This window comes from Musa acuminata, chromosome BXJ3-3 (genome assembly GCF_036884655.1).
Source record: "Musa acuminata AAA Group cultivar baxijiao chromosome BXJ3-3, Cavendish_Baxijiao_AAA, whole genome shotgun sequence".
Lineage (NCBI taxonomy): Eukaryota > Viridiplantae > Streptophyta > Magnoliopsida > Zingiberales > Musaceae > Musa > Musa acuminata.
The window spans coordinates 39,105,769-39,131,363 of NC_088351.1; the positions used below are offsets into that span (position 1 = coordinate 39,105,769).

The 25,595-nt window shown below is 44.0% G+C and overlaps 4 protein-coding genes across 8 annotated transcripts; all 4 read left to right on the plus strand.

Moving 5' to 3' along the window:
* Positions 1-4,012: 4,012 nt before the first annotated feature.
* On the plus strand, positions 4,013-6,196 carry LOC135633601 (transcription factor bHLH18-like). 4 transcript variants are annotated; one of them, XM_065143255.1, is made up of 5 exons: positions 4,013-4,142; positions 4,491-4,535; positions 4,650-5,147; positions 5,225-5,599; positions 5,680-6,196. In XM_065143255.1, the coding sequence occupies exons 2-5, from the start codon at positions 4,500-4,502 to the stop codon at positions 5,743-5,745; spliced, it is 975 nt and encodes a 324-aa protein (XP_064999327.1). In that variant the 5' UTR covers positions 4,013-4,142; positions 4,491-4,499; the 3' UTR covers positions 5,746-6,196. The 4 variants fall into 4 exon arrangements, with proteins under 4 accessions (XP_064999327.1, XP_064999326.1, XP_064999328.1 ...); XM_065143254.1 differs by having other exon boundaries at positions 4,030-4,232; XM_065143256.1 differs by having other exon boundaries at positions 4,055-4,136.
* Positions 6,197-6,329: 133 nt separating this feature from the next.
* Positions 6,330-10,753, plus strand: LOC135633600 (leucine-rich repeat receptor-like serine/threonine-protein kinase BAM1). Its single transcript, XM_065143253.1, has 2 exons — positions 6,330-10,056; positions 10,141-10,753. The coding sequence occupies exons 1-2, from the start codon at positions 7,449-7,451 to the stop codon at positions 10,542-10,544; spliced, it is 3,012 nt and encodes a 1,003-aa protein (XP_064999325.1). The 5' UTR covers positions 6,330-7,448; the 3' UTR covers positions 10,545-10,753.
* Positions 10,754-11,564: 811 nt separating this feature from the next.
* Positions 11,565-17,377, plus strand: LOC135633603 (uncharacterized). 2 transcript variants are annotated; one of them, XM_065143259.1, is made up of 3 exons: positions 11,566-12,257; positions 15,106-16,395; positions 16,485-17,377. In XM_065143259.1, exon 3 carries the CDS (start codon positions 16,529-16,531, stop codon positions 17,318-17,320), a length of 792 nt encoding a protein of 263 aa, XP_064999331.1. In that variant the 5' UTR covers positions 11,566-12,257; positions 15,106-16,395; positions 16,485-16,528; the 3' UTR covers positions 17,321-17,377. The 2 variants fall into 2 exon arrangements, with proteins under 2 accessions (XP_064999332.1, XP_064999331.1); XM_065143260.1 differs by having other exon boundaries at positions 11,565-12,257; positions 15,106-17,377.
* Positions 17,378-18,384: 1,007 nt separating this feature from the next.
* On the plus strand, positions 18,385-24,643 carry LOC135632997 (putative lipase ROG1). Its single transcript, XM_065141982.1, has 10 exons — positions 18,385-18,797; positions 19,508-19,575; positions 20,458-20,528; positions 20,744-21,013; positions 21,894-22,054; positions 22,144-22,199; positions 22,317-22,369; positions 22,441-22,573; positions 23,697-23,794; positions 24,177-24,643. Exons 1-10 carry the CDS (start codon positions 18,565-18,567, stop codon positions 24,246-24,248), a joined length of 1,215 nt encoding a protein of 404 aa, XP_064998054.1. The 5' UTR covers positions 18,385-18,564; the 3' UTR covers positions 24,249-24,643.
* Positions 24,644-25,595: the final 952 nt, after the last annotated feature.

Sequence of the window (25,595 nt, forward strand, 5' to 3'; positions counted from 1 at the left end):
CAAACAAATGATTAACTATGTAATCATCAGCTCAGCTTATAATAACGCGACTCGTGCTTTGATTGCTATCATCGTTACGTGGTTATTAAACGAAAAACCTCTCAATTTTTGGGGATCTCAGATCGGCCTTTTGGAGAACTAAATTGGACAGGTGAAGACATGTTTGCATGGATCAATCATTTTTTTTTTAATGTTTCTTTTGTATGATGTTGATCTTATTTCTAAGAAATAGGATTTGCTTTGCTGTTTTAATCATAGATTTATCATGCTCGAAAAATATGTTTATATTGTGTCGGATGTGATGTAGACATGATTATTATGTGTAGCTGATGTGTCATCATCAAGTAGTTGTCAGTATCATATACTATTAGATAATAATCTTATATCTATGTGGATCGAGGTATTATCGATTGACATATGTATAAGCATGAATTTCTATAAACAATATGACTACCTAATAAATAATATAGTATATGTTATAAGTAGTTACAGACATAATCATCGTAAATAAATTAACAGATTGTGTAATGACCCTCGAGGCTCTACTATAAAATGGATCATCTAGGTATGCCTAGAGATAAAAAAGATAAAAACAAATCTACCATATTAGTTCGACCACATCTAAAATTATTACTAACTTAAGAATCAGAATAACAGAATCATCTCCCAACTTAGTTTTGTAGGGTTGAAAATTTAGTTTGACATATTTTCCGAAAGACCGGCTTGAAAAGAAATCAAGTTGGATTTGAGTTAACTTCTATCTCGGGAGAATCGACTGTTATGGCTCAAGAAAATTCTCATACGATCATCTTAAGCAAACCCCGAAGATCGACTAGAACTAATAAAGTTCTAGCTTGAGAAGTATATCTTTTTGCCACTTGTTGACCATCTTGTCATTGATTTGCAATGATAGGATCTTCACTAACTAGGCGGAATCTCTACTATTGATGAAGGTAGTGAGCCATATGTGACAACCGATAGTCCCATCCTAGAAGTATTGGAGTGACAAGGAATGATGTTTTAGCTACTGTTGCTGCGTTGTCTTGGGGCCAAGGGTCTTGGCCCACTCTTCTTCTGACCTCTCCCTCAGATAAGAAGAGTTAGATCCCCTCGAAGGGCCCATTGACCAGGGTACCTCCTTGTGACGCTTTTTTTTATTATAAAGAGGTGGAGACATAGGGGGTGCTAGAGGGTGCTTCTGACTAGTGTGGGGTCCACTAGACCCCCTTGGGTGCTAGAGGGTGATTCTCACCGGTGGGCGAATGAAAAGTGCTCCTTATTGGCGTCTTCTTCCTGAAGAACCTAGGTCGACCTGAGTCAGGAGATGACACTTTTCATTCGCCCACCTTGTCAGCAAGCGTTGTATTCAAAGATGCTCCTTTAAAGGCCTATGTTTGTATGTTAAAACAAAAAGAGGGAAAAAGAAAAGATTATGTGACAAGTAGTTCAAATAGGCTCTTAGGTAAAAATAATTTCACTTCCTTACCCCAAGGAGTTGGGCTTTGGCCTATGTCAACAAGCCACTGTTCACTCATCTGTAGGATATCGATGGACTCGGACAAGGTTACGAACATTCTTTTAAACTATCATATTTTCATCTCATGTAACCTTGTGGTGGCATTGAAAAACTTCCGATTAAACCAATTCAAGTTGATTGACCACTCATCGATGGGTCATTTGGCCATGACTCCTCTTTGTTGTACGCGGGTATGACATATGTAGCTATATCTAGATCTACTCATATTCTCCCACTCATCGATAGGGTGGCATACTCTACACATGCATTGGCTAAACCCCCATGTCGTTGTATGAAGATGACACTGGTAACGTATGCCACTGCACTCGGCCTTGCGGCCCTTCGTGTGTTATCATGCTTGGTCACCTAACCCTATCATACTATCGCATTCGACCCTATGGTCCTTCGTGTGCCACTTTGCCTAGTCGCTTGACCTCATCGTACCACCGCAATTGGTTAGGGTGGAGTGCTTAGTTGCTAAGATTCTCTCACTAATAGGGTGGCGTGCTCTACATGTGAATTGGTTGAATCCTAGTAATGATTTTTATCTCTATGTGGATGCACCATTGATGGACATATATCGAAGCACAAATTTCTATTAATAGCATGTCTAACTGATAAATTTAGTGTTTATTATAAATAGTTATAATCAACAAGCATAACCATCTTGAACATGATGTAACAACCCCCAAGGCTCTATCATAAAAGGGGTCGTTTAAGCATAAGGACATAAAAAAGTAATAATAAGTCCGTCAGACTAATCCAAGCTGTCCAACGAGCTTCGCTCGTCCAAAATCATTACCGACTTGAACATTAGAGATGTGTTTTCCTATAGATCCGCTTGAAAAAAAAATCAGATTGAATACTTTAATACATATTAATCTATAATGTTTCTTATCTGAATACTAGATTAATAAATATCATAATCCAAATTAAATGAATTAGATGAAAATTAATATCCAAAAACAAAAAGACTACTTACTAATTCATATCTTCACAACCTGTAAAAGGATAACTGATTCAAGATGTTTAAGCTTATTAAACATTTTAATGATAATATACTCATTAAGCCCAACTTTATGACAACTCTAATTTGTGACGTGTCTTTAACGTTACATGTAGGTAGCTTCTTTTTACTCGAATTATAAAATGTCTCATGTATTGCTTTAAGTTGCCATGAAATCCTTGACTTCGAGATTTCATCATACATGCTTGGCTCCTTAAGAACTAAGTGCAAGTGATGTGCCAAGTCAACAGGTCTAGCATGAGGGACTGTTCATTAATTAGGTTGACATTTGGTTTAGATGATTGCTTAGTGTTATTAGTCAATGATGTGGTATGTTGGCCACTGAGAGCATGCAGTTGGCCAGTCATCTATCCATTTGAGTCACTAATCCTTCCATGTATTCCATAGATAATTATTTATTTCCATCTGATGACTTCATCTTAGAAGTCCAATCACTACATTCTCCAACTGAGTTCACCATATGCATGGCTCATTGATTCCTTGAGGAGGATAAGAAATACCTCAGCTTCTTGCTCAGAAAAAATAGAGCATAAAGCTTCTCTCAGAAAAGACTTTTGTTACACAGAAACTATCAGTCATCAAGTGAAAATGATTTGTTTCTTTACTTCAGACATAAAAGTAACTTTTCTAAAGAGTATGTTCACAATATTAGATGATTGATGTAACTCCCACTTGTATGTTCAGCTTGTCATGCTTGCAGGAGCACATGATGGCAAGTAAAAATATAGAAGACAAGAACAGTTGCACCTGCGAAGAACAGTCCAATGTAGAAAACAACAGTTGCACCTGTGAAGAAGAACAGTCCACTGGGATGCTAAGTGGGTGAATTGGAGGTCACAGCCATGGCTCCAAGGCACAGTTCACAACCCACAAAAGGGATATTCCGTAGCACCATTTATTTCTTTGACTGTTCACTTGCTGGAGTCAGAAGCTGTCTCAGTGTCACAGAGATCTATAATAGCATGACAGAAGATCCTGAGAATATGGCAAACAAAACTGAAACAAGAACAGTACTGCACCATTTCCCAGAACAAAATAAATGGAAATGTGGATTATTCTGGTCATATTAGGAGACTGACATACTTTTCAGTGCAAGACATGACAAAAAATGCAATCTGATGCTGCAGTGTTCTTCTGGATTTTAGCTTTGGGAACTGTTTCCCAAGAGTCACAGATCCTTTCCTTGCCCAGTAAAATTGTAATCACCACTCAATGTGCTCCAGTGACAGAATCTTACTATGATTCTACTAATCATCCTTCCACTCTAAATATTTTTTGGTTGGGCCACAATGAAACATATGTATTCTGTTTTTTATTGCTGAATGGATCCACAAATCCACCGCTGGAATGGTTTGATGATCCACCCCAGAAAGGATCTGTTGTTGGCATCCTCGTGGAGGCCTCCAGGCCTTGTAATTATCAATAAAGAGATAGAGAAACAGTAAAGAGAAGGCAGAAAGAACATGGAGGAAGAGTTTCCCAGCCTTATAAGAGGCACAAAAAGCTCCAAGTTCTTGATGCAAAGATAGTATATGAAAGAAGCTCAGTTTGCCTCTGCTTCAAAGGAAGAGAAAGGAGGACCTTAACCTTCTGGTGCAGGCTGGTCTTCTTCTCTCTGTCTCATGAAGTCATTGGCTCCTCAGCTATCCTTTGGTTGTCTTGCATTGATCACCAAGCTTTAATGTTGTTGTTAGTGCATATCAAACTCTTCAAATTTTTATATGATTTCAAGCCTGAAAAATTTTCATTTAGAGCTTTTCCTCGACTTATCAAATGTTTCATCTCTGAAGCAATTTCAGATCATATAATTATGTAATAATTGGACACTATTTTCCTTTTCAGATATTTTTTTCTGCCTTGTTTTCTCTCATTCTCCCAAGGTTTTGTTTCAGAAAGCAATGATTTAGCATGAGTTTGCACCTCACTGTGCATTGATTCTTGATTCAGGTTTCTGTCATGGAAGCACAAGCTGCGGGATGGTATTCTGATGTGGTGAGGAGATCAAACTCAAGAACTCTGAACGATTTCATCTCAACACAAAGTTCTAACGAAAGATAATTCGTAGATGATTCATGAATAATTTGATCTTTCTTCCATTACCGACAGGGAATGGATGAAAGTTTCTTTGGTCAGTGGGAGGTGATGGATGAGCCCACGGCGCAAGAAGTCGCGGCGGCGCTTGGGCAAGACCTCCAACAATCCATCTCCTCGAAAAGCTACGACTCATTCCCTTCGGATCAACCACCGGCGAGCACCGGAAGACCAAGGGGAGCTCTCAAGACTCGTAGCTGGAGCTCTTGCACCACCGAGCAGCAGAACTCTGCTCTGGTCCCTACTGCCTCCTCTCCCAGCATCCTTTCCTTCGGCAATCCGGAGTCACCCACTGACCAGAACAACATCTACGGTTGTCTTGGTGGTGTGGTGAAGCGAAAGAAGGAGATGGACGTTCTCCTCCACCATGGTTCGAAGAGGAACTATGACACCATGGTCGGGCAGGGAACGACTTATCACAACAAGGATCACATCATGGCTGAGAGGAAGCGAAGGGAGAAGCTCAACCAGAGATTTATAGCTCTATCGGCCATCGTGCCTGGCCTCAAGAAGGTCTGTTCTCGATCGAAGCCGCTCGATGATCCAAGATGGCAAGGATCGTTCCTCTAACTTTCTGTCTCCTCTTGTAGACGGACAAGGCTTCTGTTCTTGGTGATGCTATCAAGTATCTGAAGCAACTCGAAGAGAAGGTGAAGGTCCTCGAAGAGCAGGCGGCAAAGAGGACTGTCGAGTCTGCAGTTCTCGTCAAGAAATCTCAGCTCTGTGCCGACGATGACAGCTCCTCCTGCGATGAGAACTTTGAAGGGCGGCAGTGCGGTGACTCCCTCCCGGAGATCGAAGCCAAGATTTCCGAGAAGGCCATCCTCGTCAAGATTCACTGCGAGAACCGCAAAGGAGTACTGGTGAAGGCACTCTCCGAGATCGAGCAGCTGCACCTCTCTGTCGTCAGCGCAAGCGTCATGCCTTTCGGCACTTATTCTCTCGATATGACTGTGATGGCTCAGGTAAGATGCGACTCTGTAGATGGAAGGGGGATTCTTGTTGTTGGTCTCATAAATCTGCTTTGGGAATGGTTGGTTAACAGATCGAAGAGGGGTTCGACATGAACGCGACGGACGTCGTGAAGAAGCTGAGTTCTGCTTTCAGATAGCTTACATGAAGACTCTCTGTCCTTGTACTGCTCTCGCTCCTAATCGAAAGGACTTATTCCCCACGCATCTCAAAGACCAGCATGCCCGGGCTTCAAGCTTTCTCTTCGTCTTCGCTACATACTACGTCGGAGAAGAAGACTAGCACGGTTATGTTCATGTGGTCTTCGCTTAACCTTTCTGAAGGCTTCTTGTGTGGAGTTTGCTCAAAGAGCAGACCTTTCTCTTGACGAGGTTTGACTTCCCAAACCTACTTGTTGGCATCCTGTGCGATCTTCCTTGTTTCCGAGAGCTTCGGTGCGGTAGCAACTCCTCTGTTTCTTAGGATGTCGAACCCCACTTGCCTCCCCTTTCCTGTGTGTAAGAAACAGGAGAGTTGTTGCTGTACAACTGCACAATAAAAGTACCTACATATATGGTGGCTAATGAATTCTCATATCATTTGATCGTTTAGCTTTGATGCTTGGGTGTGGATGTCTCTTCCTCTGTAAGCATCCTAAGACTTGGCCATCCGGACATACACCGTTTTAATGCGGTAGGTGGACAGCAGGACATGACCAGATTTAGATCGAGCAAGCATCTGTGGAGTGAGCAAGATGGGCACTGTGCAACCTCAGCTAGAGGACATGAAGTTGTACCGCAGAGCTCATCGGATTCTCACAGAGCCACTGCATTCAGTGAAACAAGTCTGGGTCAGAACCAGTAGAGATCGATGGCGTGTGATGGCGAGCAACCTCACCAACTTCACCCTTGTCTCATTACAGTCATCCGACAGTGTTGTATGCTTCCTTGGAGATCACGTTAATGAACTGAATTGCCTGGAATGAGAGAGATGGAGGATGAGAAGGATTTCTGTTGGCTCGGAAGGGATGAGAAGGGAATCAAACGGAAGGAAGGACACGGCGCCAGCTGCCGGAGACGGGGGACCGCCAGCTTGGTGGAGTCCTGAGCTCATCTTGTACTAGTAATGCAAGCACACAGCTATATTATTAGTGGGGATCGATGAACTGTTCTCGAAGGCGACGACTCGTGAGAGCGAGACCGTGAGGAGCCATTGCGAGATGACGGTGCAGTAGCAGTGCGAAGTCTGGCTCAATAGAATAGTGTGGCAGCGGCAGTCCATGGAGATGGAGGTTAGGTTCACCGTGGAAGATGGATCTTGGCCAGCTCAGTGCACCAGCGAGGTTGGGGTAACGGAGAGTGGACGAAGAGCTCTGTAATTATTAGCAGTAGCTGCAAGACATCATTAATGGAGATGTGAAGGTGAACATGGAGCAGTCTGTAGTGCAACAAGGAAGGCACTGAATGATTGATCCCATCTCAGGCCCAGACACTATTTGGATCTCATGCGTATGGCTCTGTTCTCTTGCATGCATGCAGAAAGCCAGTTAGGTGTTGCATCCATTGCCTTTTGGTTCCATCACTACCACCCCAAACCTACCGCACAGTTACCATTCCCTCCATCGGTAACATTCGAAAGTTCCAACAACAGCGCTTCTTCTTCTTCTTCTTCTTCTTCTTCTTCTTCTTCTTCTACCTTTTCCCTCTTCCAACAATATAAACGTTAACAGAGATCGAAGCAAAGCCCACAAAAGACTGAGTCTAAAACCCACGCCCTTCACCCGACACTCTGCAGTCCTCGTCGGAGCTCAACTCAGAGCTCGCTAGTAATACTATTACATAAGCGAGCGTGAGTGAGAAGGTAATGGCGTCACTTTGCCGCCACTTCCTACTCTTGCTCCTCCTCATCCTTGCTCCCGGGAAACTAGCCAAGGTGGCGGAGGACGCGACGGACGTTGAGGCTCTCCTCGAACTCAAAGCTGCTGTATCAGACCCCTCCGCGGCCCTCTCAGCCTGGAACTCCTCCGACGGCGTCGACCACTGCTCCTGGCCGGGAGTCGCCTGTGACCCGCTTCGGGGCTCCGTCGTCTCCCTCGACCTCTCCGGACTCAACCTTTCCGGCACGCTTTCCCCTGCCGTCGGCCGTCTTCGTCACCTCCTCAACCTCTCCGTCGCTTCCAACTCCCTCTCCGGCCCCATCCCCGCTGACCTTTCCCGCCTCGCCGACCTCCGCCACCTTAACCTCTCCGACAACCTCCTCAACGGATCCTTTCCCTCCGCCCTCGCCCACCTGAAGAACCTCCTCGTCCTCGACCTCTACAACAACAACCTCACCGGCCCCCTCCCCGCCGAGGTCGCCGAGCTACCTAACCTCCGCCACCTCCATCTCGGCGGCAACTTCTTCACCGGTGTCATTCCCCCGGAGTTCGGCGGCTGGGAGTTCCTCGAGTACCTCGCCGTCTCCGGCAACGATCTCGGCGGCCCCATCCCGCCAGAGCTCGGCAACCTCACCCGCCTTCGACAGCTGTATGCTGGCTATTTCAACAGCTTCGTGGGCGGCATCCCACCCGAGATAGGCAGACTCGCGGCGCTCGTCCGTCTCGACATGGCCAACTGCGGCCTCAGCGGCGCGATCCCGCCCGAGCTCGGGAACCTCCAGAATCTCGACACTCTGTTCCTCCAGGTGAATGGTCTGGCCGGTGATATACCATCGGCGCTCGGCCGCTTGCGCAGCCTCAAGTCCATGGATATCTCCAACAATGCCCTCACCGGCGAGATTCCCTCCACCTTCGCCGACCTCCAGAACCTGACTCTGCTCAACCTGTTCCGCAACAAGCTCCAAGGGTCGATCCCGGAGTGCGTCGGCGACCTGCCGGCGCTGGAGGTGCTGCAGCTCTGGGAGAACAATTTCACCGGTGGGATCCCGCAACGACTCGGGGAGAGCGCTCGGCTCCAGCTCCTCGATGTATCGTCGAACAAGCTCACGGGGAACCTACCGCCGGACCTGTGCTCTGGCAACAGGCTGCAAACTCTCATTGTGCTACGGAACTTCCTCTTCGGCCCAATACCAGAGACCCTTGGCCGGTGCGAATCACTCGGTCGGATCCGTATGGGGCAAAACTACCTCAATGCATCGATCCCTGATGCTCTCTTCAGCTTGCCCAAGCTCTCGCAGATCGAGCTCGAAGACAATCGCCTCACCGGCGGGTTCCCGGACACCGGCAATGCCGCCATCTCTCCGGACCTCGGCCTGATTAACCTCTCCAACAACCGGCTCTCAGGACCACTCCCGCCATCCATCGGCAAGTACACCGGCGTCCAGAAACTCCTCTTGAACCAGAACCAGTTCTCGGGCCGTATCCCGCCGGAAATTGGGAGGCTGCAGGAGCTCTGCAAGCTGGATTTAAGCGGGAACCGGTTTTCTGGCCCGATAGCGCCGGAGATAAGCCGGTGCAAGCTCCTAGCTTTCGTGGACGTCAGCCGGAACGAGATATCCGGCGAGATCCCACCAGATATTGCCGGAATGAGGATCTTGAACTACCTCAACTTGTCTAGGAATCACCTCGAAGGGAGCATTCCGCAATCACTCGCCACGATCCAGAGCCTCACGGCGGTCGATTTCTCATATAATAATCTCTCCGGCCTTGTCTCCGGCACCGGCCAGTTCAGTTACTTCAATGTGAGCTCGTTCGTCGGCAATCCCGGTCTCTGCGGTCCGTACCTCGGTCCCTGCAGCTCCGCGATTAAGGGTACCGGCTCCCCTCTTGCATGGGGATCGCTCTCGGCCTCCTTCAAGGTGCTAGTGGTTGCTGGTCTCCTCATCTGTTCCATTGCCTTCGCCATTTCCGCCATCATCAAAGCTGTGTCACTGAAGAAGGCAACCGAGGCCCGAGCGTGGAAGCTCACGGCTTTCCAGCGTCTCGACTTCACCTGTCACGATGTGCTCGACTGCCTGAAGGAGGAGAACGTCATCGGAAAAGGCGGCGCAGGCGTCGTGTACAAAGGCGTCATGCCCAATGGCGAACAGCTTGCGGTGAAGCGGCTCCCGGCGATGAGTCGGGGTTCGCCGCATGACCATGGCTTCTCGGCCGAGATACAGACCCTCGGGAGGATTCGGCATCGTCACGTTGTTAGGCTGCTGGGTTTCTGCTCCAACCACGAGACCAATCTCTTGGTCTACGAGTACATGCCCAACGGGAGCCTTGGCGAGGTCCTTCACGGGAAGAAGGGCGGCCATCTGCTTTGGGACACCCGGTACAAGATCGCCGTCGAGGCTGCAAGGGGACTCTGCTATCTCCACCATGACTGTTCGCCGCCGATCCTGCACCGCGACGTGAAGTCCAACAACATCCTTCTCGATTCAGATTTCGAAGCCCATGTCGCGGATTTCGGGCTCGCCAAGTTCTTGCAAGACTCTGGCACGTCCGAGTGCATGTCCGCCGTCGCCGGCTCCTACGGCTACATTGCTCCAGGTACTTCGTCGACGCTGAACTCTGTTCTTCGTGCAGAAACCCTTATTTCGGTAATTGGACTGTTTCTCCAAATTGATTCCGCAGAGTATGCATACACGTTGAAGGTGGACGAGAAGAGTGATGTGTACAGCTTCGGCGTGGTGCTTCTCGAGCTGGTGACCGGAAAGAAGCCGGTGGGCGAGTTAGGCGATGGCGTCGACATCGTTCAGTGGGTTCGGGAGACGACAGACTCCAAGAAGGAAGGAGTACTTCAAATTCTGGATCCCAGGCTGCCCACAGTTCCCCTGGACGAAGCCATGCATGTCTTCTACGTCGCCATGCTGTGCGTCGAGGAACAGAGCGTGGAACGCCCGACGATGAGGGAGGTTGTTCAGATACTAATGGATCTACCAAAAGGACATGGCTGTGACGCACCCATCAAGGAAGTGAAGGAACAGCAGCAGCAGGCTGCAGAAAACTCACCACCACCGGATCTCCTCAGTATTTGAAATGCCGGCACTTGGATCGGAAAGCTGTCGAAGGGTGATCCACGAACCTATCACTTCAAACCTGTTCATGGTGATGGCAATGTCTTGTGAAGTTGTTTGTCATATTACAAGGGAGCAACTTGAGCCTTTAGATCAATCTACTTTACAGGGACAGAAAGAATGTCCTGATCTCATTTATCTTGTTCATGAAAGACAGAGGCCTTCCTGTTTCCTCTGTGTCAGTGATCAGTACTTGTTTGATGCGCCTTGGATCATATGATGATCTGTAATGAGAAATAATGGGAATCGAATAATGTCCGGCCTTTGGCACACCAAACGAGATGGGCTCTGAAGAACCTCGCCGTCGCTCTGTTTGGCGTGCCAGTGGTGAAGTCGAGCCCAAAGGCCAGAAAGAATGGACACGAAGGCCTCATCGTCCACATTTTCTGGATCGCTGAGCTGTGTTATCTGTGAGACAGTGAGCACGAGGAGCACTGCTGTGGTGGATAAGAAGGTGGCTCCGGCACCACAGGATGTTGGCAGCTGCCGGCCGGCATGAGATTCCACGGGCTTTGTCGCCCCTTAAGGTTTGACGACTGTAAGAGAGGAGGGTAGATTGATTAGGGGAGAAGACGAGATAAATCGACAGGAGTAAAGACTCGAGAGAGAAACGACACTCGTGTCGCGATCACACGCACAAGCAGCCACAGAGAAGAGGGAGGGAGGAGCAGCGGAAGCCACCGGGCGGCGTTGCTTCCGCGACACTCCAACGAGGCGTTCGCCCATGATCGCAAGATCCAACAGCGCGCCTGGTCCCTCCGCTCCGCCCCTTGCGTGCTCTGTTGTGCGCGATGTTCACGCCCCTGGCGTCACGACAGGGCAGGTCGCCATCTCGTTGCAGGAAGAACAGTGTTGTAGGTGTACCATGTCAATCTGTGTGATCGCCTCATCCATCTCCTTTCTATATCATGCTTCCACCACCACCTACCAACCAAACACAAAACAAGTATGACTTCATTATCTTCACTCTCTTTTTATCTTTAGGGAACCTGATTTGTTCCTCTCTGATGCGTCGATGATACCTCATATTTCACCTCTTCTGTCAGCTACTGTGAATTGGCATTAGTCTTGTTAGACGAAAGCTGGTTTGGCTCCGAACATGGCAAAGATTCCAAGTGATCCCCCATGTCTGTCAGTGACTGAAGCCTGTGAGTATGTGAAGTTACGTAGGAGAAGAGGGAGGTCACAGAGACGGATGAGGACAAAGGAAGGAATGCCTTCGGCAGCCGCAGTGGAAGACAAGGCCAAAGCCAGCACAGCTACGAGAAAGGGCCACCTTACCACCCTCTTTCTCGCGCACACAACATAAGACAGGGAAGAGGAGAGGCGGAGAAAGGAGAGAGCGAGAGTGCCCTTCTTCTGCTGCTGCTGCTGCTGCTGCTGTTGCTGTTGCTGGTGGTGGTATGGCGAAGCCCAGGAAGAAAGCCTTCCTACCCTCCATCTTAGAAAATAACGAGACTGCCCCTAGGTCTGGGGTCGATTGCCCCGACCTTACGAGGGCTTTTTCGTCAATGTAGCAGGCCCCTTACCCCTCGACCCCGAAGGAAGGCAGACAGGACGGAGCCAGGCAACAAGAAGCAGGGCGGGCGAGTACGAAGAGGAGGGGGGGAACCGTCTCTTCTTCGTATGTGCGATAGGGTCGGCATGCGGATGATCCACGGCGGGTCGCTCATGGTACACAAACTTCTCTTTCCTCCCTCTTTCCCTTTGCGAAGAAAGAACAAACTAGCATTAGGGTTTGGTTTCTTGATTGCTTGCTGTCTCCATACTGATTTAGCCCCTTCCCGCATATTTGCTCCATATGGTGCGATTTTGACATGTTCGAGTGGGGATATACTCAGATCTCGTTTGCGACCCTTCTATTCCCTTGTTTTTGGGCCTTGTGCTCTCATCGAGATGCTGAATTCGCGTAATGCTTGCTTCTAGAAATGGAGAGAATGACCAAGGCTAGTGTTTGTGGAGTCTGGAAATCGATTCGATCATGAACTAATGATGAGAGGCCTTCTCACTGTAGTTGCCGATAGGTGATTTATCTTTTTGCTGGACCGAGAGGGTCTCGAGCACCTGAACGGACGCCAGCCTATGCAAAGACCGAGGTCGAGGTTTATGACATGGTTCTTGATGCCAACTTATGTGAGGACCGAGGTCGGATGGGGTTTCCGATATGGTACTTCGACACTAATGCCAACTTATGCAAAGACCGAGGTCGGATGAGATTTCCAACATGGCCCTCAAACACGAAGTAACAGATCAAATATGATACTTCGACACTAATGCTAACTTATGCAAAGACCAAGGTCGGATGAGATTTCTAACATGACCCTCAAATACTAAGTAACAGATCGAGGTGAAAGTCAAGAGTAAACAGTGAGACTCGATTACTAATGTCTGATGGGATTTTTATGATTGGTCGAATTGGGAGAAATATTTCATGGTATAGATGAAATATTCTAGGGTTATTTTGTGTTGGGATGATGCCCACCTGACTCAGTTGTAAAGGTCGGATGAGATTTTCAACATGGTGGAAGTCGAGAGTAAACAGTGAGACTCGATTGTTGTCCACTGTCTTAACCACGTCGATCTAACTGAGCTGCCATGTGTTGGGTCCTGATTGGATGAGTATTTTCCCTATCGGTAGCTACAACATTTTGGTCGAATTTTGATCTTGTCCGAAAGACAAGAAGAGGTCGGATTGTGTCGTTTGTTATTCCATGCATATTTTTCCATCTATTTTGGCCTTGCTTAAATCCTAAATCCACTTCACTTGGTACAAGTTTTTTTTTCCAACGTGGTGGCAGCTTTTAGTACAGTCATGTTCATTTGTCCTGATTTCTTGTCAAACATCTTGTTCTTTGTTGGGTAAGAGATTGTAAGTGTTTATAATGTAGGGTTACAGCATATTGATTTTGACTATTGAAATAATGTTTCTTTTATGCATCATCCATCCCAAAGTATTCATACTGATCTATCATTAGAATATGATAATGCTACAAAATCGGAAGGAACTATTCTTATAAAGAACTTGTCAAAAAATTTGATGTTCGACTTCTGGATGTCTAAGCTTTTCAAAAGCATTTGGAGCAGTGCTCTGCAATATACATCCTTTGTCAAATTTTTTTGTCTTAAATACACCATAAGTTTTGGTGAGGCATTTGGGGGAACAAGATTAAAAGCATTGATTGATGGAAAATAACAAATGTTGATGAACTGTTGAGCTGCTGGGGATACATTTTGTTTACATGAATAGGAGATCGGAAATGATTTCCGAATTTGTTTCTGAAATCTACTATTGTGCTTCTTGAGGGTGAAGAATGCTGGTGCTTAGTGCCGAACCACAGGGGCTGTTACATTAGAATTGGCTTTAAGATTTGATTGTTTCTCTCCTTCACTTGGAAATATGTTATCATATGCTTGGGTGTCATCCGATCCTGATCCTTGATACTTTGGTTTGTGGAGTTTTTATTATAAAATCTCAAATAAGAATTCCTTAGTGACTTGGGCAATAAAATATGTTTATGATATTTAGTATGCCTTAGTGCCATAATCTTCTGCTACTTCATGTGAAATAGTCTTAAGCACCGCTTGTGGTCCACCAGTTTCTTGCTTTTTTTCATCTTATTCATTTTTATTGGCCATGTAACCTGAAAACTTGCTTCATTTGAGATAAAAATGATACTCTTCCAAATTACATTTTGGAATTTAGCTTTTGTGTCAGCATTGACAACAAGGAGAGATGTCTAATTTAAAGTTCAGGAGATACATATCTATAGGATGAAATAGCCACTAACCATGCATGCATGTTTAGCAGAGGTTCAAGGAGGTGCCTTCAAAACTAAGGATGTGCATGAGATTTGACGTTTTGTTGATCAACAGAGAGGAAGAAAGACCCGAGATACTATGTATTAAGTGCAGAAATGATTGTGAAAACTACAACAAATAGCTGTATCTCCTGGTTGTTGAATGAGTCGTCATACGGCATATCCAACTTATTAGACAACTAACGATGATTGCATTTAGGTTTACGCCACAGCTAAGTGGACAAAGGTTTCATTTTGGACCTTTATAAATCCCTTTTCTTCTCTACAATCTGCCAGGTAGTTTTCCTAGATGAAAGTTGTGACAAGGAGTTGCCCGATTATTGCATTAACTTAAGTTGCATAACCAAGAAAGTTAACTTTCACTTCTAAACGAAAAATTCAAGGCCATGAAATTGCTGCTAATGGATGAATAATCTTTTCTAATTTAGTGTCATCAGAGAAGCCAATTTCTCATCGAAAGACTTTTGATTTATGTTTAACGTAGCTTCTGGTTTCGGGCTTAAAAAAAATATTATTTTACTAAGAGAAACCCCAGTGGCATCTGGACAGTTAATTGGATGTGTGCCTGGCAAACCTAGTATCTTCATTCTCTCTCATTCTCTCTCTGGCTTCTTACTGAGAAATTACTTCTACGCAAACAATTAGCTGCTGTTTTCACAGTTTGAGCAAGATTTGTTAACATTTTTTATTGTTTTCCTGTGCAGATCCCAACTATTTGTTGTGGTCTGAGGGATCGTAGCTTTTGAGACAAATATTCTCCCCTGCTGGAACTTGATGTTTAGTATAATGGACAAGAATGCATCCTTATGGCAGAGAAGTTTGCATGCCATTTGTGACTCTCATTCTTGCTTTTGAGGTTTTCTTTTTTGCTGGTTGAGATAACTTTTCCACATTGGTGATTCATTTCACATCAAGTCAAGGAATTTGATTTTTCTTTCAAATGTGTCAGCTGTGATGAACCTATCAATTCAGCAAACTATTATCGTGTTAAAGAAATTTGATTTAAGTAGGTGAGAGACTGATCATAGTGTTCATGTATATATTTTAGTCACATATCATTTCTGCAATGAGGATTTTAGCAATGTGTAGATATTGCTAACTTGTTCATTGATTCAGATTCTATTCATCCTCATCTGATGATGTGCACAATTTGCAAGTTCTGATATTTTGGTATATTTTTTTTGTGAAATTGATGGATCGATTATCCTATCAACAACCTTTTATTAAATTAATAAAATATAATTTTATTATATGTAATCTCTTAATTATCAATTATATTTTTTTTTCTTATATCATTTTATTTCCTAGCTATATCGTTGTCACTCTTCGTTGCCATTGTTCATCGCTCATGATTATGAGACGAAGAGGACATTTACGTTTAACGTCGGCTCATGATTATGAGACGAAGATGGCATTTACGTTTAACATCGATCGATCGATCGTTATAAGAAAAGAAAAAAAAAATATTTACATATATTTATAAAAAAATATTTTTAAAATATTAATAGTTTTTAAAATAAGACCGTAAATACCAAAAAAGAAAAGGTTTCTCGATATCCCATCTCAGGCTTTTTGTGAGTATTAGATAGCGTGGTGGATCGGGTTGACCTCGTCGTCTTCTTGTCCGCTGAACGTTCTCGTGTCGCCAAGCACCAAGTCAACGCGGACCGACAAGTTTGCTTGGGGGAGTATTTTGTTGACTTCCTAACATAATCTTTCTCTGTAATCTTGTTCTTGGAAGGACTCATCGAGGAGGAAAGGAAACCGAATTAATGGGTTGAGATCCTCCATTTTCATGAAGCGGATCGGAAGATCTCTCTTCTCAACTCTTACCAAGGAATTAGGTGAAGACCTGTTCGTGCCGGATTGATGCTATTCGTGCAGCATCCAACCTTTGACCACGGCGGCATCCCTCATTTAGATCGCCTCTGCTTACTCTTCCTCTCCTCCATCGGCAAACCCTCAACAAGAAAGGAAGGCAACCCCTCGTTCAGGTACGTTCTGCTCCTTCCTCTCTTCTGATGCTTCGTATGATTCATGATATGATTTCGGTGGATGCTTGTGCACCTGCGAACTAGTACAGGTGGGTGATCGAGAGGAGAAGACTTGGAAGTGGAGGAAGACAGGATGCTGAGGCAAGCGTCGAGTAGGAACCATGGGGGGTTCAGGGAGAAGAACGCGCTCCAGATCGGCGTTCTGGTCGCCGTCTGCCTCTGGCTGCTCTACCGGATGAAGTGCACTCACGACCAGAGGAAGGCATATGAGGACAGGTTCGGAGATGATGAGAGGGTCGCCATGTTCGGCAGGGAGAGGCTCCTCCCTGACACGCTCGAGGCGGCTTTGCTGCCTGCGGAAGGCAGAACACATGTGGTGAAGCATGAAGAACTCGAGAAACAACAACACGAGGAGCGATCGCATGAGGCTCAAGAACAGAGTTTTAAGGGCGACGACGCTTCCAGCGAGGTCGTGCATGGCGGCCATGAAGCAGAGCACGAAGAACGGGTGCAGGCGGCGCAAGAAAGAAGCTTCGAAGCCGATGATGCCTCCAGTGCTGTCGATCATGTCGTTCGAGTTAAAGAATCCGAATCTGGAAATATACTGTTCGATCCAGCTGAAACAACTAATTCCAGCCTTGTTCATGAAGGAACAGTGCTGGAGAAGAGGCCTTCCTCAAGAACAGCACCTGGTGAATCGGATAAGCAAGAAGAATTGGGGATGAGATCGACAGACTCGTCGAAGGATGAAATCAATGTGCGGGACAATTATACTGCAATATCTGAAGACTGGAGAGAAGCAGAGAGAAACCAGTCGACGGCGGTGCATCCAGCCATTGCTGTTGCTACAGCTGAGCCGGAAGTCCCATGGCATGAGGAGTCCGATTCATCGGAGACGACGAACAATGTAGAGAGTATCAAGTGACGATGTGTGATAGGCTTTTAGTAGTAGTAGTAATAGTATGAGATTATAATTTGATCATCCATCACATGCCTTGAGATCTTCTGATCCACAGTGCAGACTTCTGCATAGAAATCGACATGCAATTATTTACCTGCTTCCGAGAGTCGTGCTTTGGTTGAGCAGCCACAGACATCAGATATGATGGATGACCGGATCCATCCAAACTTTGTCCTTTTAGTATAATGATGCTTGGCATGCGTGCGACGATGATGTTTCGATTGTTTAGGTGACATTTTAATGCAGGTGGAACTCGTCATTCAAGGTTGGTTGGCCTGCAAAGATGACTGTGAGCGAGAAGGCGACCGCCGCCTGTACCGCCATGTATGCTTGGAATTCCTACAGATGAGGGTATTATGAGCTGAAAGATTGATGACGGAGTTAAGCCTAAGGGCATCGATTCGCCCTTATCATATCTTCTTAATCCTTCTAGAACTTCGCCAATACACGTCCATTTCTGCCCACCCTACGTAAAGTCTACCGTGTCTCGAGTCAGAGAGGTGATATCGTCATTGCCCACGTAATAAACTTCATCACATCTCCACGGCATGCCGACTCGGACGCGTATCCTCGTCAAAGTCGAATGCAGAAACCTCAACGCCGGTGGGGCCCATGCCGTATTCACGGGTGCTGGTGCAACCTCAAGGTGACCTTCGATGGAACTTTTCGGCCGTAATTTCCGCCGAGGACGATCGGACGGCCGTAGTGAGCACCACCGACGCGTGTCATTCGTCGGAACCCCTTGCACGGGATCATTGATACAGCGGAAATGTATGATTTTGGACAATGTACTCGCTTCCCCTTCCAGAAGTGAGGATCCAATGTGCTGGGCGATGACGGAGACCACCAGTTTCTCCACGGGACCGTATGGTTGGGCCCACGTGACGGTGGATGGCTTGTGAGGAAAAAAAGCTGTTGTGTGTATCGAACTAAAAGGGGATCCTCGCTACGCTTCAAATTCCGCGAATTTGTCAAAGGCAACGTCGGGAGGAAGTGAGAGGTGGGGCTTTCGCCATCACCATCTCTAACCCCTTTGATCGCCAACTAAACTTGAACGAACGATTACCAGAAGGAGCGGAGGGGAGGAAGAAGAAGTCAGAGATGAGAGCCGGGGGGTGATATAAGAGCGCCATCGAATCATCGAAAGCCCTCATAAACCCCCGCGAACCGACAGATCGATCGGAAAGAGAGATCGGCAAGGTTTCGAGATGGCCCAAGGCGAAGCGGCGCCCGAGGACGACGGGAAGCGGAGCAGCACGCGGCAGTGGTGGGGGTACACCTCCTACCTTCGGCGGCCGAGTTGCCTCAACCCCGCCGCGGATGGTCCGACCGGGATGGGGAGCGATCGGAGCGTCGCGGCGGCCGTGCGGGACAGCGGGAGCGCCGCGGAGCAGCCGGCTCCCACCCATCTGGTCGTGATGGTGAATGGCATCATCGGGAGGTCTGCTTCCATGGAGACGTGCTGATCCCATCGTTTTCTTTCCCTGTGAACTTATTGTGCCGGATTTGTTCTTTCGTTTCGTCTTTGTTTTCCGGGAACTCGATTTTGTTGCTTTCCCTCTCCTTTTCTTTTTGATCTTTTCGTTGTGCGCTGCCTCTCGATTCCCAGTGCGAGTGACGAGAGGGAAGAGACGTGTGTGGGGTGGCCGCGCTGCAACATCTCAGCGCGCGCCGCCTCCACCAATCGTCTCTCGCATCGTGGCCTTCATCGTCTCTCGCTCTTTTCGTTCGTAATGGCGAACAACTTGCGAGGGGTATTTTTAGCTGACCCACCTACAACACTGGTGGTCGGACCGGGGCCCAGAAGGCTGGATGGCACCTGATGTGGGTCCCGCCGACGCCACGTTAAGGGGATGGTGGCCGGAGGGTCGGATCCCACCCACAAACCTCAAGCACGCAAACACGCGTAGCTGATCGGATGCACGATTTTTAAGGCACATCACGGGCGCTGCTTCGGCAGCTCGCAGTACCCTGAGCCACTCAGCTGCGCGTGCAGAACAACGTTCCTGCTCTCTGTGCGATCTTGGTGTTAGTTATGCAATCGAATCTCTTTGTCTTTTTCTGCTTGAGTTACTTCGGAAGAAACACGACTGATACGCAGCTTGTGATCCATTCTTCGCTCCTGAAATATGTTTTCTTTTATGTCTGCAGTGCTGCAAATTGGAAATACGCTGCCAAACATTTCGCGAAAAGCCATCCTGAAGACGTTGTGGTGCATCGTGAGTTATTTGATCGTTCTATAATATGTGATGGGGAGAATTAGAATTACCCTTGAAGAGCTCAGATAAACGCAAGTCCTTTGATATATATTTTCGAATGATTATTTTGCGATCTTAAAATTTCAATTATTCTTTGTAAATTGAGTACCTCTATCGAAATCTGAAACTCAAAACTTCTTTTTTTATTGTTTACTTGAAAATATTGCTCAGGTAGCTTGCATTTGAGTAGGAAAGGGTGGTATAAGTTCCTAAAGTGACGTGAAGATGGCTTTTTGTTTTGTACTGATTGGCAAGAATATAGGGACCCTATATGTTTAAGAGAATTATGGTCTAATTTATAAATGCATAGCTAGATACTATAATAAGTGAACACCAAATGTCTTTTAAAAACTATTCAGATGCATTAAGAGACAAGCATGCAAGTTCCCAGAGGACTGTTGAGAACGTGGCATAAATTTGAATATAGGTTTAGTTTCGGATGATGAACATCCTATTCGTGAGCTATGAAATTATTTTCAAGTATATGGATATTTCATTGGTAAAATAGGATTTGAAACTGGTACTGTTAACATGAATTGATAACAAATTCATTTTTCATCAAGTTTTCTGCAGAATGTAAGCATTTTTTTCTATTAAATATTCAATAACATTACATAAATTGGTTCTTCCTATGTTTGCATTTTGGATATCCGATATCTACAGAACACTATCTCCTTCTTTTTCCCAATTGAACTGTAATTTAATAATAACAGGAAGTGTTTCTTTTTTAATTTAAGGACAATTGAAGTGTTTCTTATTTAATTTAAGAACAACTGAAATGTTTCTTTTATTCCTTCTTTCTTTCTATTATAATCTGTGATTTATTACTTGGTTTTTCTGCAGGCAGTGAATGTAATTATTCGACATTGACTTTTGATGGTGTTGATGTAATGGGTGAGAGATTAGCAGATGAGGTTCCTGCTCTTTTTCTTAATCTTCAACCATCTGTCTGTGCTGCCTAAATATAATAAGACATTATAAAAAAATAATCTTTAATGCCAGACACAAGTTAATTAGATATAGGTTGATTCCATCTATTTCTAGATTATGTGATCTATTGGGTTTTGTCATTAGGGCTCTTGATCAATTATGTTATTAGTTTGCTTAACTAATATGTTTTTTGTATCAGGTTATATCGATTGTTGCTAATAATCCTGGTCTTCAAAAGATTTCATTTGTTGGTCATTCACTTGGTGGCTTGATTTCAAGATATGCTATTAGTCTACTATATGAGAAGTCAATACGGAAGCGCAGTTCAGAGGAAAATGGGGAATGTGAAGACCATACTCCTGGAACCACATGTGTGGACAACAATTTAAAAGGCAAAATTGCTGGACTGGAGCCAATTAATTTTATTACTTTTGCAACACCACATCTTGGGTCAAGATTGCACAAGCAGGTGACATCCACAAGCATGGTTTCTTTTTCCCTTACCATTTATTGGATCACAATTCAATTTCATGTCCTGATTTGTTTAATTTAATTATGGTAGGAGTAGAATAAGCTGGTCAAATTACACCATTGCCATCGGAAAATGTTTCATATTCAGATTCTTTCTCCATCTAAATACTTTTATCCATGATAGCTAGTTATATGGGTTTTCACTTCCATCTAAATATTCTCCTTTCTGTATAAGAACTTGGTAATTTTCACATTTATAATGCACACACACACACACACACACACACACACACACATAGTGTTCGTGACACTTGAATTAGTCGTTTTTTCATTTTTAGAACACTTTCTGACCAGCTGATCTGAATGACCAATTTCAAGCTTATGATTCTTTAGGTTAGATTAATGAAATATCACATAACAGATACAGAGGCTTGCAAGATCTTGAGGACAAGAGTTGTCTTGTTGTTCAATTGTTTGAAACCAACATATACATCCTATTGTGCATCAATATGAAAATATTATATAGGTACCAGCTAAATTATAAAACATCTGAAAATATTGTTTAAATGGCCACATAATAAATGGTTCTGTAAACTATGCTTCTACTACTTTGTTCTAGATCATCTGCAAGACATCATCTTAGAAAAGCCAACTGAGTAGATGTTGCTACTTCTGCTTTTCTTTATCTTTCCAAAATACTTAGATTTCTTAATCCTTCTCAAAACATTTAATTTCTGCTGTTTTATACAAGGTGCAATTGCCACTTAGGCCAAACATGGTATCATTCCCTTACTGTGGGGAGGATGATCTGTACTTAGCTTAAACATTGTTATCTTTATTGCACTTTTCTTCCAAAATTGATAACAAGAATTTTGCAGATCCCAGTTCTTCGTGGTTTCTATGCATTGGAAAAAATGGCATATCATACTTGTTGGATTCTCGGAAGAACAGGAAAACATCTATTTCTAAAAGACAAAGATAATGGAAAACCTCCTCTTCTTGTTCAGATGGTCAATGACTATGGAGATCTTCGATTCATGTGGGCCTTGCTTTGTCATAGATCTTTAAATACCAGAATATTTAATAGTTTTATCATGTTAGTCTTTAATTTTATGTCTATGTTGGCAGGTCTGCTCTGCAATCTTTCAAGCGTCGTGTTGCATACTCGAATGTTTGCTTTGACTGTATCCCATTCTGTTTTTCATTAATGTGATATATATGCCTTAAGACTACCTGTTTGATTTATATCATTATGTGCATTTGTAGCATTTACCTTTTAAGAATACTTAACTCAAGTTCAGTTATTGTTGGGCGGAAGACATCATCAATTCGTCGTCAACATGAGCTTCCCAAGGTAAAATTTTTAAGATTCAATTATGTAGCAGTGATATGGACATATCTCATTGTCATTCTCTCTTTCTGCAGCGCCAAGATTTTATGAAAAATAGTAAATATCGGCACATTGTATATGTCGAGAAACCAATAATTACTGATGTGCCACAGATGAATTTTTCAGCATCAACGACTTGTGAACTGAATACTATAAGTGAGATGGAAGGTTCATCACTAACTTTCTCATTTCTTTCTAGTTTAAATACTGTGACCTGAAATATCAGGGTTTTCTCATATAAATGGATTGTATATTATATAATTATCTGGCTTCCTTGATTTACACCAATAATAAATATCTACTTTGTGGTTTATATCCTAGAGCTCATACTAGAACAAAATATTGATGTGCATAGATAGGAAAATATGACACAATGTCTTTAAAGAAAGACAAAAAAAATATGGCATAAATCTTGTTGGTAACAATATGAGCAATTATAAGGTGGTATCCTTTTAACTTCAGAGATATTTGGAAAAGTCCATGTAAAGTTAAAGACATTTTTTATCAAGCAGTCTCAGAAGGATCTTAACTGAAAATATACAATTCTAGGAAGAAATGTTGTAGTTATGGTTTAAAGCAATGTGAAAAAAATCATACAAAAACTATCAAGGGATAAAAATTGCATTTCCATTCAAGCTTCTTGGTTCTCTTTAATTGGAATGTACTCATGAATGTACATCAAAATTTTAGCATCCACTCAATGAATCTGGCAACAAGGTTTAGTTGGTTCTACATGCCATTGATGATATTTTATGTTGAAAGGAAAAGAAACAAGTACATCTTCAAACAAATAGACAAAAAAAAATCACATTGTCATGTTTAGCTTCTTATTGTAATTTCAGTATGGGAATTTTCTACTTGGGAGTATAGATGGATCTAGCTGCAAGTAACAATACCTAGCTAGTTGAACATATAACTCAGAGAAAACTGCTGTTTGCTTTATTTATATCCAAAAGCAGCTGAAGCAGCTCAAGAACATAATGGCAATTAAAAAGGATATAAAACAGCTGGTTATTATTTAATTTGATATGAGCTTGAAGTTGATGCAGAGAATTAAGTTTGTGGACAATAAGGCTTCATTTTGTTGTGAAATCCTCTACAAGCAGGCAGCAGCATAGATTTGTGTGTTATGCACGATCATTTTTTTATGAGCGCACTCACTAACTTTTTAAGATATTTGAAACTCGTGGCACTAGATATTCTGCATAATGCTAATTGCTGTCGTCAAATATCTTGTGTCCCAGTTTCTGAGATCAACTGTATTGTTAACTATTTGCTATGGAATTTGCAGAGGTAATGATCAATGGTCTGAACAGAGTTCCTTGGGAAAGAGTAGACGTTAGTTTCCGGAAATGTTCACAAAGATTTTTTGCTCACAGTACTATGCAGGTTTGTTATCATCACTCCTGAGCAAAATATTTATCAATAAACTGTCTTCTCAGTACTATATGCGGTAACCATAGCTTGTCTTATTTTCATTCTTTTTGTCAACAATCAACTAGTGCATATCGATGAGTATTTGTCTTCCCGCTTCATTTGCATCGACAAGTTGGAAGTTGCTGTTATCGGATGTGTTCATATCCACGGACTGGAATTCACATATTTAAAACTAAGAAAATAAAAGCCTATAAGGAGTGTTTATTTTCTTTCATTTAACTACTCTTCTAATTAATGATTTTAGTTACACAGATACAATTTTGTATGATCCACACATGTAAGAGAAGCATGAAAGTTTAGTATGACGATTGAGAATTTTCTGCATCTTTTACAGGTTAAGACCTACCTTATAAATTCCCATGGTGCAGATGTGATATTTCACATGATCGACAACTTTCTCTTGTAGCTGCCAATTAAAGCTTGCTGCTGCAGTTCATACAATCGGGCCATCTCAGCTTTCTTTTTCGTTTATTTCTATTTTTCCTTTTTGAGGGAATCAATTGTACCATCTCAAATTTGAGATGCTCGTATATGCAGAGGAGATAGATGAATCAGGAAAAGCGCTCTTCTTCTTCATCCAGCATCCCCTGTGAAAACATACAGAGTCTCCATTTCTTCGCGCAACCCCGAGGGTAAGCACCCACCTCATATTTTGTCAACGTTTTATTGGTCTTCTATGTAAATCCAGATAATTAGTTCTAAGACAAATTTAACATGTAAAACATCTCATTTACTGTGTATTCATTAACATTCTTATTGAAATGTCATCCGAGTGTAAGCTGAAGCCTGCATGCTACGTTCCCTCATCTCTCCGCCACTTCATGTTCTTAATGGATGATTTCCTTTCTGCTTAGTAAATAAACATACTTAAGGTAGATTCATCTCATGCCTTCACTGGTGCCAGCTCTCTGATATGTGGGGGAACTGTCGTTGGGTCCTCTCGGATAGAGACATCTGTGGGGGAAGTAATCACCTTTTGTTCCTAATAGGAAAAGTAACTATGTAAGCGTTACGTTATCGATTGGATCGATTGATCCAATCGGAAACTACCACTCGGTGAAAGAACCCATGTGCCTCCCATTCGATAGGAGCACGATCCTCCAACCCCTGCCCATCTCAATCTTTGGAAGGGCCTAACGAGGGGTGTATTAATCCTCGACAGTGAGGCTCATCTCTCCTTTTCCCTTTTATAAGTCACTCGTCGTAAGTAATTTGTCACATACCATCAACTATGATTTCGGGAAAGACTCGCACATTCGACCATTCGACTACAGAGGGCATTAATCTTAGATGGTGTGGTTTAGTTTTCCTTTTTCCTTTTTTAAATAAGTGGCAAGGGGAACCATCCCGCTTATCTCAAACAAACTCCAATCTTGACAAACGATGCTCTTGCTGTTGTCCTTTCCTGACGTCACCTGCAAAGAGGAGCTCTCATTAGTCGTCGACTTAAATGAGCCCCTTGACGACATGAGGGGCTCCCCGACCAACCGCAATCGTACTCCATTGGTCGCTCATGTATAAAAATTAACCCCCAAAGCCAAAAAGGGAAAGGATCTCTACTACTATCACCTTCCAACTAATTTTACTATCGGAGAGGTCGGGGCGGAAACATCTCTTAACGTTGATCGCTAGTGTAGGGACCTCAGCGAGGCTAAGGTGCACCTCGAGACGATACCAAATCCACTTGCGAACAAGCAGCATCTTAGGATCGTGCTAATTGGACCTATTTCCCACTCTAATCTCCTTTCATGAC

Coding starts and splice junctions, on each gene's coding strand:
- LOC135633601 (XM_065143255.1), top strand. CDS start 4,500: ATGGAAGCACAAGCTGCGGGATGGTATTCTGATGTG. Junction 4,536..4,649: donor CGGGATGGTATTCTGATGTG/GTGAGGAGATCA, acceptor CATTACCGACAG/GGAATGGATGAAAGTTTCTT. Junction 5,148..5,224: donor TCGTGCCTGGCCTCAAGAAG/GTCTGTTCTCGA, acceptor CTCCTCTTGTAG/ACGGACAAGGCTTCTGTTCT.
- LOC135633600 (XM_065143253.1), top strand. CDS start 7,449: ATGGCGTCACTTTGCCGCCACTTCCTACTCTTGCTCCTCCTCATCCTT. Junction 10,057..10,140: donor CTACGGCTACATTGCTCCAG/GTACTTCGTCGA, acceptor TTGATTCCGCAG/AGTATGCATACACGTTGAAG.
- LOC135633603 (XM_065143260.1), top strand. CDS start 16,529: ATGCTGAGGCAAGCGTCGAGTAGGAACCATGGGGGGTTCAGGGAGAAG.
- LOC135632997 (XM_065141982.1), top strand. CDS start 18,565: ATGGCCCAAGGCGAAGCGGCGCCCGAGGACGACGGGAAGCGGAGCAGC. Junction 18,798..19,507: donor GTGAATGGCATCATCGGGAG/GTCTGCTTCCAT, acceptor TTATGTCTGCAG/TGCTGCAAATTGGAAATACG. Junction 22,055..22,143: donor TATGGAGATCTTCGATTCAT/GTGGGCCTTGCT, acceptor CTATGTTGGCAG/GTCTGCTCTGCAATCTTTCA.